Source organism: Coregonus lavaretus, assembly GCF_964263955.1.
Source record: "Coregonus lavaretus genome assembly, chromosome: 19".
NCBI lineage: Eukaryota > Metazoa > Chordata > Actinopteri > Salmoniformes > Salmonidae > Coregonus > Coregonus lavaretus.
The window spans coordinates 23,056,249-23,075,245 of NC_140006.1; the positions used below are offsets into that span (position 1 = coordinate 23,056,249).

The 18,997-nt window shown below is 46.2% G+C and overlaps 1 protein-coding gene across 1 annotated transcript in view; it reads right to left on the minus strand.

Moving 5' to 3' along the window:
• The window catches only part of LOC311147247 (histone-lysine N-methyltransferase 2C-like), a 133,561-nt gene that overhangs the window by 86,348 nt on the left and 28,216 nt on the right, over nucleotides 1-18,997 (minus strand). The window contains exons 7-11 of the mRNA XM_084183917.1: nucleotides 11,363-11,525; nucleotides 10,996-11,167; nucleotides 10,480-10,594; nucleotides 8,123-8,298; nucleotides 7,577-7,998 (exon numbers count right to left, since the gene is read on the minus strand). Coding sequence (XP_084040043.1) covers nucleotides 7,577-7,998; nucleotides 8,123-8,298; nucleotides 10,480-10,594; nucleotides 10,996-11,167; nucleotides 11,363-11,525 — 1,048 coding nt within the window. The remainder of the gene's footprint in view (nucleotides 1-7,576; nucleotides 7,999-8,122; nucleotides 8,299-10,479; nucleotides 10,595-10,995; nucleotides 11,168-11,362; nucleotides 11,526-18,997) is intronic.

An 18,997-nucleotide genomic window follows, 5' to 3' on the forward strand; every position in this document is an offset into this window, starting at 1 on the left:
GAGTGGAGAACAGGAGGGCTTCTTAATGAAAAACTAACAGGTCTGTGATAGCCAGAATTCTTACTGGTTGGTAGGTGATCAAATACTTATGTCATGCAATAAAATGCAAATTAATTACTTAAAAATCATACAATGTGATTTTCTAAGATTTTTGTTTTCGATTCCGTCTCTCACAGTTGACGTGTACCTATGATAAAAATTACAGACCTCTACATGCTTTGTAAGTCGGAAAACCTGCAAAATCAGCAGTGTATCAAATACTTATTCTCCCCACTGTGTGTGTGTGTGTGTGTGTGTGTGTGTGTTTATATACACTGCTCAAAAAAATAAAGGGAACACTAAAATAACACATCCTAGATCTGAATGAATGAAATAATCTTATTAAATACTTTTTTCTTTACATAGTTGAATGTGCTGACAACAAAATCACACAAAAATTATCAATGGAAATCAAATTTATCAACCCATGGAGGTTTGGATTTGGAGTCACCCTCAAAATTAAAGTGGAAAACCACACTACAGGCTGATCCAACTTTGATGTAATGTCCTTAAAACAAGTCAAAATGAGGCTCAGTAGTGTGTGTGGCCTCCACGTGCCTGTATGACCTCCCTACAATGCCTGGGCATGCTCCTGATGAGGTGGCGGATGGTCTCCTGAGGGATCTCCTCCCAGACCTGGACTAAAGCGTCCACCAACTCCTGGACAGTCTGTGGTGCAACGTGGCGTTGGTGGATGGAGCGAGACATGATGTCCCAGATGTGCTCAATTGGATTCAGGTCTGGGGAACGGGCGGGCCAGTCCATAACATCAATGCCTTCCTCTTGCAGGAACTGCTGACACACTCCAGCCACATGAGGTCTAGCATTGTCTTGCATTAGGAGGAACCCAGGGCCAACCGCACCAGCATATGGTCTCACAAGGGGTCTGAGGATCTCATCTCGGTACCTAATGGCAGTCAGGCTACCTCTGGCGAGCACATGGAGGGCTGTGCGGCCCCCCAAAGAAATGCCACCCCACACCATGACTGACCCACCGCCAAACCGGTCATGCTGGAGGATGTTGCAGGCAGCAGAAAGTTCTCCACGGCGTCTCCAGACTCTGTCACGTCTGTCACATGTGCTCAGTGTGAACCTGCTTTCATCTGTGAAGAGCACAGGGCGCCAGTGGCGAATTTGCCAATATTGGTGTTCTCTGGCAAATGCCAAACGTCCTGCACGGTGTTGGGCTGTAAGCACAACCCCCATCTGTGGACGTCAGTCCCTCATACCACCCTCATGGAGTCTGTTTCTGACCGTTTGAGCAGACACATGCACATTTGTGGCCTGCTGGAGGTCATTTTGCAGGGCTCTGGCAGTGCTCCTCCTTGCACAAAGGTGGAGGTAGCAGTCCTGCTGCTGGGTTGTTGCCCTCCTACGGCCTCCTCCACGTCTCCTGATGTACTGGCCTGTCTCCTGGTAGCGCCTCCATGCTCTGGACACTACGCTGACAGACACAGCAAACCTTCTTGCCACAGCTCGCATTGATGTGCCATCCTGGATGAGCTGCACTACCTGAGCCACTTGTGTGGGTTGTAGACTCCGTCTCATGCTACCACTAGAGTGAAAGCACCGCCAGCATTCAAAAGTGACCAAAACATCAGCCAGGAAGCATAGGAACTGAGAAGTGGTCTGTGGTCACCACCTGCAAAACCAGTCCTTTATTGGGGGTGTCTAGCTAATTGCCTATAATTTCCACCTGTTGTCTATTCCATTTGCACAACAGCATGTGAAAGTTATTGTCAATCAGTGTTGCTTCCTAAGTGGACAGTTAGATTTCACAGAAGTGTGATATATATATATATATATATACATACACACACACACACACACACACACAGTTCTGGCAAAAAATTAAGAGACCACTGCAAATTTTTCTTAAATCATCATCTCTACATGTATGACAGCCATTCCATTCCAGTGTCTGTTGAATTCCAACACAGGCACACCTCATTCTACTGAATTAGGTACTGATTAGGTGATCACCTGAACCAAATCTTATTTAACGAGGAAAGGTATAAAAACCACTGCTGTGGTCATCACTATCCTCTTGCATTAGGACCAGCTGGATGGCAAAAACAGTGCTAATAGTCCCTCAAAAGTAATATTAATCAAAAAATAACTATTGACGATGCCAAAAGAGTTGAAAAGGAAAGTTTTGAGTGAGGAAAAGAAGGGTTCAATTCTGGCTTTACTGGCCGAGGGATACAGTGAGCGTCAGGTTGCTTCCATCCTTACAATTTCAAAGACGGCGGTTCATAAGAACAAGGTCAAGCAGCAGACATTGGGGATAAAAGCTACAGACCGGCAGAGGGCAAAAACGACTCTCTACTGACCGGGATGACCGCCAACTCATTCGAATGTCACTCAACAACCGTAGGATGACATCAAGTGACCTACAAAAAGAATGGCAAATGGCAGCTGGGGTGAAGTGCACGGCGAGGACGGTTCGAAACAGGCTCCTAGGGGCAGGGCTGAAGTCGTGCAAAGCTAGAAAAAAGCCCTTCATCAATGAGAAGCAAAGAAGAGCCAGGCTGAGGTTTGCAAAAGACCATAAGGATTGGACCATAGAGGTCTGGAGTAAGGTAATCTTCTCTGATGAGTCCAATTTTCAGCTTTGCCCAAAACCTGGTCGTCTAATGGTTAGACGGAGACCTGGAGAGGCCTACAAGGCACAGCATCTCGCATCCACTGTGAAATTTGGTGGAGGATCAGTGATGATCTGGGGGTGCTTCAGCATGGCTGGAGTCGGGCAGATTTGTCTTTGTGAAGGACGCATGAATCAAGCCACGTACAAGGTTGTCCTAAAAGAAAACTTGCTTCCTTTTGCTCTGACATTGTTCCCCAACTCTGAGGATTGGTTTTTCCAGCAGGACAATGTGCCATGCCACACAGCCAGGTCAATCAAGGTGTGGATGGAGGACCACCAGATCAAGACCCTGTCATGGCCAGCCCAATCTGCAGACCTGAACCCCATTGAAAACTTCTGGAACGTGATGAAGAGGAAGATGGATTGTCACAAGCCATCAAACAAAGCCGAGCTGCTTGAATTTTTGCGCCAGGAGTGGCATAAAGTCACCCAACATCAATGTGAAAGACTGGTGGAGAGCATGCCAAGACGCATGAAAGCTGTGATTGAAAAATCAAGGTTATTCCACCAAATATTGATTTTGGAACTCTTCATAAGCTAAAACATTAGTATTGTAATCAAGACAAAGGGTGGCTATTTGAAGAATCTCAAATATAAAATACATTTTGATTTGTTTAACACTTTTTTGGTTACTACATGATTCCATGTGTTATTTAGAAGTTTTGATGTCTTCACTATTATTCTACAACGTAAAAAATAGTTTAAAAAAAGGAAAACCCTTGAATGAGTAGGTGTCCAAACTTTTGACTGGTAGTGTATATATACACATATATACATATACAAACATACACAGTGCATTGGGAAAGTATTCAGAACCCTTGAATCTTTCCTCATTTTGTTACATTACAGCCTTATTCTAAAATATCTTATTTTTATCCTCCCTCTACACACAATACCCCATAATGATTGGACATTCCATTTTACATTTTAGTCATTTAGCAGACGCTCTTATCCAGAGCGACTTACAGTTATAGTGAGTGCATACATTTTTCTTTCATACAGCGGCATGCTCTACCAACTGAGCTACACGGGACATGATTTGGAAAGGCACACACCTGTCTATATAAGGTCCCGCAGTTGACAGTGCATGTCAAAGCAAAAACCAAGCCATGAGGTTGAAGGAATTGTCTGTAGAGCTCAGAGACAGGATTGTGTCGAGGCACAGATCTGGGGAAGGGTACCAAAAAATGTCTGCAGCATTGAAGGTCCCCAAGAACACAGTGGCCTCCATCATTCTTAAATGGAAGAAGTTTGGAACCACCAAGAGACTCTTCCTAGAGCTGGCCGCCTGGCCAAACTGAGCAATCAGGGGAGAAGGGCCTTGGTAAGGGAGGTGACCATGAACCTGATGGTCACTCTGACAGAGCTCCGGTACGGGAGAACATTCCAGAAGGACAACCATCTCTGCAGCACTCCACCAATCAGGCCTTTATGGTAGAGCGGCAAGACGGAAGCCACTCCTCAGTAAAAAGGCACAGGACAGCCCGCTTGGTGTTTGCCAAAAGGCACCTAAAGGACTCAGACAATGAGAAACAAGATTCTCTAGTCTGATGAAACCAATGAATGCCAAGCGTCATGTCTGGAGGAAACCTGGCACCATCCGTACAGTGAAGCATGGTGGCAGCATCATGCTGTGGGGATGTTTTTCAGTGGCAGGGACTGGGAGACTAGTCAGGATCGAGGGAAAGATGAACGGAGCAAAGTAGAGAGAGATCCTTGATGAAAACCTTCTCCAGAGCACTCAGGACCTCAGACTGGGGCGAAGGTTTATCTTCCAACAGGACAACAATCTAAGCACGCAGGAGTGGCTTTGGGACAAGTCTCTGAATGTCCTTGAGTGGCCCAGCCAGAGACCGGACTTGAACCCGATCTAACATCTCTGGAGACCTGAAAATAGCTGTGCAGCGACGCTCCCCATCCAACCGGAGCTCAATTTCGAGTCTCATAGCAAAGGGTCTGAATACTTATATAAATATGGTCTCTCTTTATTATTTTGAATACATTAGCAAACATTTCTAAAAACCTATTTTCGCTTTGTCATTTTCGAGTATTGTGTGTAGATTGATGAGGGAAAAAAATTGTTTAATCCATCTTAGAATAAGACTAACGTAACAAAATGTGGAAAAAGTCAAGGGGTCTGAATACTTTCCGAATGCACTATATGTAATTAAAAGTCTCATTAAAGTTTGGCAACATTTTTATGTCAGCACTTATTTATCTACATTTACATACACAAATGGCCTTGCCCCTAAAATCTTGAAATTCCAGGCTTGGAGCACGCCCCCATCCACGGGGCTGTAATGGAGCGGGTTGAGAGTTTCATGTTCCTCAGTGTCCACAAACACTAAGGAATTAACATGGTCCACACACACCAACACAGTCTTGAAGAAGGCACGACAATGCCTCTTGCCCCTCAGGAGCCTGAAATGATTTGGCATGGGCCCTCAGATCCTCAAAATGTTCTACAGCTGCACCATTGAGAGAATCTTGGCTGGCTGCATCACTGCTTGGCATGGCAACTGCTTGGCATCCGACCGCAAGGCGCTACAGAGGGTAGTGCGTACGGCCCAGTCAATCAATCACTGGGGCCGAGCTCCCTGCCATCCATGACCTCTATACCAGGTGGTGTCAGAGGAAGGCCCTACAAATTGTCAAAGACTCCAGTTACCCAAGTCACAGACTGTTCTCTCTGCTACTGTACGGCAAGCGGTCACGATGCACCAAGTCTGGAATCAACAGGACCCTGAACAGCTTCTACCCCCAAGCCATAAGACTACTAAATAGCCTAGTTAACCAAATCGCTACCCAGACTTTCTGCATTGACCCTCTTTACACTAACTCTGACTCATCACATACGCTGCTGCTACTGTTTATTATCTATCCTGTTGCCTAGTCACTTTACCACTACCTATTAGTGTTGCACGGTATACCGAAACTTCTGTACCTTTTCAGTACTAGAATTTGTGTCACTTTTAGTACTTCTGTCAAATGTGTCTCACGTCATATACGGATTGAGAGGCTCGAGTGTCTAGTAATTTGTCAAAATCTTCAAGGGGGCAGTAGCTAGCTAGGCTACTTGTGCTTGCAGCTGACACAGCACAAGCCACTTTTGAGAAGCAAGCGAGCGGAGAGGAAAAATGCAGACAGCATTTCACTACAGACCCTGGTTCGATACCAGGCTGTGTCACAACCGGCTGTGACCAGGAGTCCCATAGGGAGGCGCACAATTGGCCCAGCGTCGTCCGGGTTAGGGGAGGGTTTACTTGGCTCATTGCGCCCTAGTGACTCCTTGTGGTGGGCCGGGCGCCTGCAGACTGACTTCGGTTTGGCGGTTCATGTTTCGGAGGATGCATGACTCGACCTTCGCCTCTCCCGAGCCCGTTGGGGAGTTGCAGCGATGAGACAAGATCGCGATTGGATATCACGAAATTGGGGAGGAAAAAAAAAAAAAAAAAGAAGAGCTTGGTGACTTTCAACATGCCACCGTCATAGGATGCCACCTTTCCAACAAGTCAGTTTGTCAAATTTCTGCCCTGCTAGAGCTACCCCGGTCAAATGTAAGGGCTGTTATTGTGAAGTGGAAACATCTAGGAGCAACAACGGCTCAGTGGTAGGCCACACAAGCTCACAGAACGGGACCCCCGAGTGCGTAGCACGTAGAAATCGTCTGTCCTCGGTTGCAACACTCACTACCGAATTCCAAACTGCCTCTGGAAGCAACATCAGCACAATAACTGTTCGTCGGGAGCTTCATGAAATGGGTTTCCATGGACGAGCAGCCGCACACAAGCCTCAGATCACCTCAGGCAGCCAAGCCCCAAAGGCCTGAGTGGATATGTACTGCCCCTGCTAGGACTGTACAGCAGGGTCACTCAGTTCATACTAGAGAAGCATCCTGCATAGCTACTAATACCTACTGTATGTGAGGCTCTGTTGCCCATGGAAACTATGGAGAAGAGAAGCATTGCTGCTAAGGTATAATAGATGAGGAGGAATACAGGCCAGTGTTGTGTTCAAGAGAAGACACATTCTGCAGGGAAATGAAACAGGGGAAGTTCTACTTCTAATTCGGAACTCATTCTAGAATGTATTAATTCTGTCAAATAACAGCAGACTTTTGTTTTCCATTGCAAAATGTTTTGCTACGGCGTGCCATACTGAACACCACCCAGTAGGCAGGTGTTCTGTTCACCCAGGTTAGTCTCTAGTCCAGTCCTCGAAACAAGGACAGAGCGCAACAAACTCTCCATCTCCCCAGGAGAATCAATGGGAGAATACAAAGTGCTTTTTCACTCCAAAAGAATTACAAAAACAATGCTTTCATGGCTTTAATCTTGTGATAATGGGACCCCATCTGGTTATTGATGCCTTTAGAAACCAAGCCCCTGATGATGAATGGCTGTCAGTCTGATGTGAGCCATGGCAAAGAATGAGATTGAAAGACAGCAGACAGAGCAATGCTTCCCTCTGGTCTTCATCCAGGCCAGACTGCCTTCATCTACACACAAGGGACTTATAACTTCATCAGTGATACTGCTGCTCGACCGTGGCCAAACCTAACACCTGCAAGGAAAGGAATTGTGTGTGTGTTTGTGTGTGTGTGTGTCTAGCCCACAGAGTTACACTGTCTGGCATTCTGTACCCGAAAGCCTGCCTGGTCTCAGAGTTTGGACACTAAAAAAGCCAGACTAGCGGTTTTCATGTAACCTTTCAATACTGAGGTAATTAGCCATGTGACAAACAAATCTCTCACACTCTAATGAGTCCACCTGCCAAACCGCTCGAGAGCATTAAAGGAGAATGATAGGGGGAAACAATGTTCAACCACAACACACAGTTGGCCTCTGTGTGTAGACACAAATAACCCAGTCAGACAAAAGAGGGACTTACCGGGCTGCTGGTCTGATGTAGCCTGCTGTGGCTGCCTCTCCTCATGGCCGTTCTCACAGACAGTGGCGGTGGCTTGAATAGGCTTTGGCTCTGGTTCTGTATCTGTGTGCATTGGAACTGGTTGTAATTCCAGTTCTGGATCATTGTGCACTGGAGAAGGAGATCTCAGCGGCTGCAGACCAGGTTCTAGATCTGTATGCATTAGAACCACCGGTTCTGAGTCTGTGTGGCTCTGAGTAGCAGTCTGTGGGCTCAGCTCTAGGCCTCCTGTGTCCTTCTCCGCCACCACCTCCTCCTCTACCTGTGGTGGGGCCTGTTGTGGTAGTGACCCAGTAGGCCTACAGCTTGAACACACATAGCCCTGGCTGGGCTGGATGTCTGCTTGACCTGACGACTGGCGCTCACATTCCAGGTGGAGCCATCTGGAAGCAGGAGGAGAGGACAAACGAAGATTAAGGACTCCATCACAACATCAATGGGAAAAGAGACAATGGTAAAACAATGGAGATAGAAAATAGAATGAACAAAGGGACTGTGTGTGTGTACCTTTTACAGCTGTGGCAGGACAGCAGGTCTTTGTGGTGCTCTGGGTCCAGGATACAGGCACACAGCGGACAGCTAAGGTCGGGGTCCTGATGTTGGACACAGGTCTCACACAGTAGACTGGTGTGGTGCCATTGACCGCTGGTCCTGGTGCCGCACTGGACACACACTCTGCAGTTCTGGAGGAGGAGGGAGAGAGAGAACTGAAACAATGATTCTTAATTTTTTTTATTCATCTCCAAGAAGACATTCAGATGAGGCTTCAGTCTGAACTAAAGCGCTTGGGCAAGACACAGCAGCTTCAAGAGTGGAGGAGGGAGGAGAGAGAGGAGCGAGTTGGAGAGAGCGCGAGAGAGAGAGAGAAGAGCGAGAGAGAGAGAGAGAGAGAGAGAGAGAGAGAGAAGAGAGAGAGAGAGAGAAGAGCGAGAGCGAGAGAGAAGAGCGAGAGCGAGAGAGAAGAGCGAGAGAGAGAGAGAAGAGCGAGAGAGAGAGAGAAGAGCGAGAGAGAGAGAGAAGAGCGAGAGAGAGAGAGAAGAGCGAGAGAGAAGAGCGAGAGAGAGAGAGAGAGAGAGGAGGGGGTTGGGTGCTGTGTGGGCTGTGTTCCTTCTGTGCTGCAGAGTCAGACTGAGAGGCAAAAGCTAAGTGAGTGTGAAGATTCTCCACCACCTGGCCGGCACCTCACTGGCTGCTGCGGTCTGCAGTCTGATCCCCACCCACCACCACCGCAGCAGCTGATTGTACGCCCAGACAAGCACCGCACGCTACCTGCCCCACCAGAGGAAGAGGCCACAGGCAGGGGATGACGACGCCTACGGTTTGATTTCCCCACCGCACACACACGGGCGCCGCCTTATCTGAAATGATTCAGGGTTTGAGGCTAAACGGCAGCCTTTAAAAGAGCGGCCTGTGTGAGTCATTTCTTAACCACAGGAAGCACAGATACAACCACGGAAAAAATTCAATATTCTCATCAGGCAGCTGAATTTCTCAACATTAACTGTGGGAGTTTTAAACCACTGTTCTTACATATTGACAGAGAAAAGGAACATACAACCCTTTAATTCCATTTCTCATTCTACACAGATTTTTCCCCCCCTGTGCCATCTTCAGCTTTTCATATATTGTAGATTCATACCATTTACCTGTAATATACAGCAGAGGACAGGATTATTATTTTATTTTTAAAGGCATTTTCTACCCTGTGAACTTTTAGGGGGCATTTTGAGGCATTTCCATGGCATTTTCATTTGTGGATAAAAAGAAACGTAAATAGCTAATGTGGAAATGTTTCTAAAGTCTTGTATTGGCAAAAAAGCAATCATTCACTCAATTAATGAAATTATAACAATAATAATAATATAAAGTATTATTAATTTTAACTCACATTGGTAGAAATCCACATTCTTTGTGGTTTGAGTTGCCTAAATGTGATGCATAACAATTGGACACACCAATTCATAACACAAAATAAATATAATTATAGGAGAACTGAGCAATTTATGGAACAAGGTTGATCTCTTCCTCTGGTGGGCCTTCGAGAGAGATCAACATTAGGTTTGTCAGCGTGCTGGTATTGTGCTGGGCTTCTCCTGTCCATTTTTACGCTTTTCATTTGTGAAAAAATCCCATTCCACCTTTTCAACTAGTTTATGTGACAAATGAACTAAACTGACCATACGCTGCTTTGTGACTGTGGCTCACCGATGCATATATTTTTTTTGACTCAAGAATCAAAGGCGATAGCCCAACGAAAGCTCTTAGATGTATTTTGTACCAAAGTTTCATGGCAGGCTTTGCAGAACATTACGGTGGCAGCATCTTGAATGGTCTTGACCCCCACCCAATCAATCTTCCATCCCTCGATGGTTGTTTTTAACTGTGGTTTTGACGGTTGACTTGCTCAGCGATAGAGGCTGCCGGTGGGTCATTATTATTAACATATTTTTCAACTTCTGCTGTCGCTAATGTTTGCGCCGTCGTTTTTCAAATTAGAAATCGGTCAATGCCAATAAAAAAAATACTTGAGAAGTGGGAGCAGGTCTGCTTACCGTGGACAGATTTTGACGGGAGTAAACTCTTTCGCTTCGCCTCTTCCTCTCTGTTATTATTACCCAAGGTGCCCAGGTTGTGCGAGATGGGGGGAGGGGGCTTGATCTCGTTGCTGCGGCCGGTGTATAGTTTTAATTTTGATATCTTACAAAACATTTTTCAAGGGCATTTATTTGCCCTCGTTATGACAATTTAGGGGGCATTTAAGAAACCTTAGCGGACATTTTTGCCCCTCGTTCAATTCCGACCCTGATACAGCACCTTACACTATAATGTCCATCTTTCACAGTATTGTAGTGTCTTCCACATACCTTACACCTCCATCCGTTGGTAGGGATGTCTTCAATGGCCGGTTGCAGACAGAAAGTGTGATAGCCTTTGTCACACATGTCACACACCAACATCTTATCGTCCTCCCCTGGGTTCCTGCACACAGGGAGAAGGACACTTGAGAGCTCTACATACATTCTTTGGATCTATGTACTCTATATGTAGCCCCTTATGTTAAAAATGTGTGCCCTAATCCTAGAAACGAACGACTGTTGCAAAGTCACAGCTAAAGGGTCAATGTGTTGGTCTAATCTGTATTGCAGAGCCGACCTGAATTTATTGTGGACTCGGTTGCTAACAGTAACCAGGCTGTTTGAGGTACGAGACTAAAGAACAGTGCCTGAGGGTGCGTTACCCACAAACCACAGTGGTAGCACAAACAAAATCACACAGTGTCCACCTCCATGCCTGACGGCCACTGCCACACATACAAATCTCAATACAGGGCCAGGTCAGGTGTGTGGGTGGACGGATGGGGCTGTTGGAAGGTGACTCACTTGCAGGCCTGGCAGACCTTGCACTCTGGGCACTGCCAGCCAGCTCTCCTCAGCGGGGTCACAGCCATGTCCAGGCAGGCCCCGTGGTAGTGCTGCCCACAGCTGGTACAGAAGAGATGGTCAAGGAGCTCCCCAGGGCTGTCACACAGTGCACAGATAAAGTCGTCTGGAACTAGGAGGGGGAAGAGGGGGAGGGTAAGAGGGGGAGGAAAGGAAAGAGAGAGAGAGAGCGAGAAAGAGAGGGAGGGAGGGAAATGGAGAATAGGGAAATTTCAGATGACGTCTAGAGAGTTTTTCCTTGTTCCTACTTATGACAGCATTACATCATATAATTATTTCAAGTGAATTTGTATGACGCTGGACTCACATCTGCTGATGGCCAGTTCTATGTGATCCGGACAGAGGAGGGAGAGACTCCTGATATCCTGAAAAGTCCCTGCCGCCCCCGCACATGGGTAATGGTACAGTTGAGCACATCCTTCAGCACAGCACTTGATGGAGGCTCCAAGGCGCTTACAGTATGCACAGTGCTAGAAAGGGGGGAAACAAGAGGGGAGTCAATCAAATTTATTTATACTGAACAAAAATATAAACTCAACATGTTAAGTGTTGGTGCCATGTTTCATGAGCAGAAATAAAAGACCGCAGAAATGTTCCATATGCACAAAAAACGTATTTCTCTCAATTTCTGTGTACAAATGTGTTTACATCCCTGTTAGTGAGCATTTCTCCTTTGCCAAGAAAATCCATCCACCTGACAGGTGTGGCATATCAAGAAGCTGATTAAACAGCATGATCATTACACAGGTGCACGTTGTGCTGGGGACAATAAAAGGTCACTAAAAAAAAAGCATTTTTGTCACACAACGCCACATTTCTCAAGTTGAGGGAGCTTGCACAATTGGCATGCTGACTGCATGAATGTCCACCAGAGCGGTTGCCAGATAATTTAATGTTAATTTCTCTACCATAAGCCGCCTCCATCATTTAAGAGAATTTGGCAGTACGTCCAACCGGCCTCACAACCACGGACCATGTGTAACTACGCCAGCCCAGGACCGCCACATCCGGCTTCTTCACCTGCGGGATCATCTGAGACCAACCACCCGGACAGCTGATGAAACTGTGGGTTTGCGCAACCGAAGAAATTCTGCACAAACTGTCAGAAACCATCTCAGGGAAGCTCAACTGCGTGCTCATCGTCCTCACCAGGATCTTGACCTGACTGCCGTTCGGCGTTGTAACCGACTTCAGTGGGCAAATGCTCACCTTCGATGGCCACTGGCACACTGGAGAAGTGTGCTCTTCACGGATGAATCCCGGTTTCAACTGTACTGGGCAGATGGCAGATAGAATGCATGGTGTTGTGTGGGCGAGCGGTTTGCTGATGTCAACGTTGTAAACAGAGTGCCCCATGGTTGCGGTGGGGTTATGGTTTGGGCAAGCAGGCAGGCAATAAGCGACGGACAACAAGCACAATTGCATTTTATCAACGCATTTTGAATGCACAGAGATACTGTGACGAGATCCTGAGGCCCATTGTTGTGCCATTCTTCCACCGCCATCACCTCATGTTTCAGCATGATAATGCATGGCCACATGTCGCAAGGATCTGTGCACAATTCCTGGAAGCTGAAAATGTCTCAGTTCTTCCATGGCCTGCATACTCACCACACATGTCACCCATTGAGCATGTTTGAGATGCTCTGGATCGACGTGAGTGACAGCATGTTCCAGTTCCAGCCAATATCCAGCAACTTCGCACACCCATTGAAGAGGAGTGGGACAACATTCCAAAGGCCACAAACAACACCCTGATCAACTCTATGCGAACAAGATGAGTCGCGTTGCATGAGGCAAATGGTGGTCACACCAGACAGATACAGACTGGTTTTCTGATCCACGCCCATACCTTTTTTTAAGGTAACTGTGAAAACAGCACGCATATCTGTATTCCCAATCATGTGAAATCCATAGATCAGGCCCTAACGAATTTCAATTTACATATTTCCTTATATGATCTCTAACTCAGTAAAATCTTGGAAATTGTTGCATGTTGCGTTTACATTTTTGTTCAATGTATAAAGGCCTTTTTACAACAGTAATGACACAATCACCTCATTCTTCTCTCTAGATTCTTAAAACACAATACAAAGATATGTCTACAAAAATCCCCTGCAAGGGGCTACTATTGACAAGAATGATCTGTCAAAGTCAATGGGCTAGGGGAGGTTTACAGACAGTACTTTGAGATGAGGAAGGTATTTTTGGTAGTGCAAGGTTGTGCTTAGACAGTAAATGTATTGTTGTGTATGAGAACAATTGAGAGATCCCATTTCTCCTCTATTTCCCATACACAACAATTCATACTGTGTAAGAACAGCCCTCCTAAGACTTTTCACATCTTTAATTTTATTTGTCATATGCTTCATAAACAGGCGTAGACTAACAGTGAAATGCTTAGTTACGTACCCTTCCCAACAACGCAGAGAAAAAATTGAAATAATGGAAACAAATAACTTGGCTATATACACGGGGTTGCAGTACCGAGACCATGTACAGGGGTACAAGGTCATTGAGGTAGTAATGTGCGTATAGGTACAGTGAGGGAAAAAAGTATTTGATCCCCTGCTGATTTTGTACGTTTGCCCACTGACAAAGAAATGATCAGTCTATAATTTTAATGGTAGGTTTATTTGAACAGTGAGAGACAGAATAACAACAACAAAATCCAGAAAAACGCATGTCATAAATGTTATAAACTGATTTGCATTTTAAATTAGGGAAATAAGTATTTGACCCCCTCTCAATCAGAAATATTTCTGGCTCCCAGGTGTCTTTTATACAGGTAACGAGCTGAGATTAGGAGCACACTCTTAAAGGGAGTGCTCCTAATCTCAGCTTGTTAACTGTATAAAAAAGACACCTGTCCACAGAAGCAATCAATCAATCAGATTCCAAACTCTCCACCATGGCCAAGACCAAAGAGCTCTCCAAGGTTGTCAAGGACAAGATTGTAGACCTACACAAGGCTGGAATCGCCAAGCAGCTTGGTGAGAAGGTGACAACAGTTGGTGCGATTATTCGCAAATGGAAGAAACACAAAATAACTGTCAATCTCGCTCGGCTTGGGGCTCCATGCAAGATCTCACCTCGTGGAGTTGCAATGATCATGAGAACAGTGAGGAATCAGCCCAGAACTACATGGTAGGATCTTGTCAATGATCTCAAGGCAGCTGGGACCATAGTCACCAAGAAAACAATTGGTAACACACTACGCCGTGAAGGACTGAAATCCTGCAGCGCCCGCAAGGTCCCCCTGCTCAAGAAAGCACATATACAGGCCAGTCTGAAGTTTGCCAATGATCATCTGAATGATTCAGAGGAGAACTGGGTGAAAGTGTTGTGGTCAGATGAGGCCAAAGTCGAGCTCTTTGGCATCAACTCAACTCGCCGTGTTTGGAGGAGGAGGAATGCTGCCTATGACCCCAAGAACACCATCCCCACTGGGGTGTTTTTCTGCTAAGGGGACAGGACAACTTCACCGCATCAAAGGGACGATTGGACGGGCCATGTACCGTCAAATCTTGGGTGAGAACCTCCTTCCCTCAGCCAGGGCATTGAAAATGGGTCGTGGATGGGTATTCCAGCATGACAATGACCCAAAACACACGGCCAAGGCAACAAAGGAGTGGCTCAAGAAGAAGCACATTAAGGTCCTGGAGCGACCTAGCCAGTCTCCAGCCCTTAATCCCATAGAAAATCTGTGGAGGGAGCTGAAGGTTCGAGTTGCCAAACGTCAGCCTCAAAACCTTAATGACTTGGAGAAGATCTGCAAAGAGGAGTGGAACAAAATCCCTCCTGAGATGTGTGCAAACCTGGTGGCCAACTACAAGAAACGTCTGACCTCTGATTGCCAACAAGGGTTTTGCCACCAAGTACTAAGTCATGTTTTGCAGATGGGTCAAATACTTATTTCCCTCATTAAAATGCAAATCAATTCATAAAATTTTTGACATGCGTTTTTCTGGATTTTTTTGTTGTTATTCTGTCTCTCACTGTTCAAATAAACCTACCATTACAATTATAGACTGATCATGTCTTTGTCAGTGGGAAAACGTACAAAATCAGCAGGGGATCAAATACTTTTTTCCCTCACTGTATGGCTAAAGTGACTAGGCAACAGGATAGATAATAAAAACAGTAGCAGCAGCGTATGTGATGAATCAAAAGAGTTAATGCAAAAAGGGTCAACACAGATAGTTAAATAGTTAACCAATAGCTACCCGGTCCAACTATTTAGCAGTCTTATGGCTTGGGGGTAAAAGCTGTTCAGGGTCCTGTTGGTTTCAGACTTGCTGCATCGGTACCTCTTGCAGTGGGGCAGCAGAGAGAAAAGTCTATGACTTGGGTGCCGGGGTCTGACAATTTTTAGGGCTTTCATCTGACACAGCCTGGTATAGAGGTCCTGGATGGCAGGGAGCTCGGCCCCAGTGATGTATGGGCAGTGCGCACTACCCTTTGTAGCGTCTTGCAGTCGGATGCCAAGCAGTTGCCATACCAAGCGGTGATGCAGCAAGTCAAGATGCTCTCAATAGTGCAGCTGTAGAAATTTGAGGATCTGAGGGCCCATGACAAATCTTTTCAGCCTCCTGGGAAGAGGTGATGTCGTGCTTTCTTCACGACGGTGTTGATGTGTTTGGACCATGATAATTCCTTAGTGATGTGAATGCTGAAGAACATGAAGCTCTCGACCAGCTCCACTACAGCTCTGTCGATGTTGAAGGGGGTGTGCTCGGTCCTCCGTTTCCTGTAGTCCACGATCAGCTCCTTTGTCTTGCTGACATTGAGGGAGAGGTTGTTGTTCTGGCACCACACTGCCAGGTCACTGACCTCCTCCCTATCGGCGGTCATCGTCGTCGGTGATCAGGCCAACCACTGTCGTTTCGTCAGCAAACTTAATGATCGTGTTGGAGGCGTGAGCAGCGACGCAGTCGTGGATGAACAGGGAGTAAAGGAAGGGATTAAGCATGCACCGCTGAGGGGCCCCCGTGTTGAGGGTCAGAGGCAAGACGACAAATGTATTCAATCCTTTGAAGAATAACCATCCTCTACTTTAATGACGATTGCATGGTAAAAAAAATAAGCACCTGACAGCAGCAATGCCCCTCAGCCACAACCAGCCACCTATGTTAAACAGGCATTGATTGCTGATGCGTTTTCAAGTGTAACGCCCTACGAAATAACATCCTGCGCAGGCGCATACAAATCACAGAAGCTATCACATAGCCAAAGACATGGTTCCTATTTACAGTCAGCAAAGACTGCTTCAAGAAGATCATAAACAAGCTGGACAGGAAATACAAGATTCCATCTCGCACATATTCGCCATCCCCACACTTTAACAAAAATAAGGGAGATATTGAAACATGTCGCATTGAATGACTGGCCAAGACACCGATGCTTCGGACACAAGCTGCACCTTGCAATCGGAAGGCAACATGTGTTACATGTTTTTAAGACACTGACTTCTAATTATAATAATGACGAGGCCTACTTATACATAATTACACAATCATAAGCTTCCTATTCCATCTGCAGCCTTGGGTTAACTTAGGTTATTTAAGAACTCATAAAAGTAAAATAGGAAATGGGAACTCGTGTTACTAATTAATTAATTAAATTAGTGCTGCGCTTATAGCACACTATATTTGATGATCATTTAAAAAATGTTTTGTTAATATGTAGGTGTAATAATCCTATCTATTATCATATGTAGCCTATAACAATGTTGGAAAATATTTGTTTAATTTGGTTTTGTATTCAGTTAGCACAGTATGTATTCATTCATATGATATCATTTTAGAAGTGATGTTCTCTACCCTGAAAATTGTTTGAAAATCACAATTCATAAATCGCAATATCTGGGCCCCCCTCCCAAAAAACGCAATTAGATACTGTATTTTGTCCAAATCGTGCAGCCATAGGACTAAGCACGCACCCCTGAGGGGCCCCCATGTTGAGGGTCAGCTTGACGGATGTGTTGTTGCCTACCCTCACTACCAGGGGGCGGCCCGTCAGGAAGTCCAGGATCCAGTTGCAGAGGGAGGTGTTCAGTCCCAGGGTCCTGAGCTAAGTGATGAGTTTGGAGGGCACTATGGTGTTGAACGCTGAGCTGTAGTCAATAAACAGCATTCTCACATACAGTAGGTGTTCCTCTTGTCCAGGTGGGAGAGGGCAGTATGCAGTGCAATAGAGATTGCGCCATCTGTTGATCTGTATGCGAATTGAGAGGGTCCAGGGTGACTGGGATGGTGTTGTGAGCCATGACCAGCCTTTCAAAGCATTTCAGTGCAAAAAGTCCCTCAGAGTTGCGGTGACAATGAGAGGCAACATGAAAAATGTATTCAATCATTTGAAGAATAACCATCCCCTACTTTACGACGATTGCATTGTAAAAAAAATTGAATAATCATCCGACAGCAGCAATGCCCCTCAGCCACAAAGCACTTCATGGCTACAGATATGAGTGCTACAGGGGCGATAGTCATTTAGACAGGTTATCTCGGCATTCTTGGGCACAGGTACTATGGTGGTCTGCTTGAAACATGTAGGTATAACAGACTGGGTCAGGGAGAGGTTGAAAATGTTAGTGAAGACACTTGACAACTGGTCAGCGCATGCTTGGAGTACACGTCCTGGTAGTCCATCTGGCCCCACGGCCTTGTGAATGTTAACCTGTTTAAAAAGGTCTTACTCACATCGGCTACGGAAAGCGAGATCACACAGTCATCCGGAACACCTGGTACTCACTGGGAAGCTCGCGGCTGGCTTTACCTTTGTAATCTGTGATAGTTTGCAAGCCCTGCCACATCCTGTATTGAAGTTTTGACTGTTTGATGGCTCGGAGGTCGTAGCGGGATTTCTTATAAGCGTCCAGGTTAGTGTCCCGCTCCTTGAAAGCGGCAGCAGTAGCCTTTAGCTAAGTGCGGATGTTGCCTATAATCCATGGATTCTGGTTGGGATATGTACGTACGGCCTCCAACACTCCGTTGTGTCCTCCTCCCAAAGTGCAAAGAACCTTGGCGTGACCCTGGACATCACCCTGTCATTCTCCGCTAACATCAAAGCGGTGACCCAATCCTGTAGGTTCATGCTCTACAATATTCGCAGCGTACGACCCTACCTTACACAGGAAGCGGCACAGGTCCTAATCCAGGCACTTGTCATCTCCCGTCTGGATTACTGCAACTCGCTGTTGGCTGGGCTCCCTGCCTGTAACATTAAACCCCTCCAACTCATCCAGAACGCTGCAGCCCGTCTGGTGTTCAACCTTCCCAAGTTCTCTCACGTCACCCCGCTACTCCGCACACTACTGGCTTCCAGTTGAAGCCAGAATCTGCTACAAGACCATGGTGCTTGCCAACGGAGCTGTGAGGGGAACGGCACCTCCGTACCTTCAGGCTGTGATCAGTCCCTACACCCAAACGAGGGCATTGCGTTCATCCACCTCTGGCCTGCTGGCACCTCTGCGGAAGCACAGTTCCCGCTCAGCCCAGTCAAAACTGTTCGCTGCTCTGGCACCCCAATGGTGGAGCAAGCTCCCTCACAACGCCAGGACAGCGGAGTCACTCACCACCTTCCGGAGACACTTGAAACCCCACCTCTTTAAGGAATACCTGGGATAGGATCAAAGTAATCCTTCTACCCTCCCCCTACCCCACCCCCCAAAAAAATATTATATATTTTAAAGTGGTTGTCCCACTGGCTATCATAAGGTGAATGCACCAATTTGTAAGTCGCTCTGGATAAGAGGGTCTGCTAAATGACAAAAATGTAAATGTCACTGTGGGGACGTCGTCGATGCACTTATTAATTAAGCCGGTGACTGATGTGGTAAACTCCTCAATGTGCTAGTGAAACAGTCCTGTAGCTTAGCATCTGCTTCATTGGAACACTTTCGTATTGAGCGCATCACTGGTACTTCCTGTTTGAGTTTTCA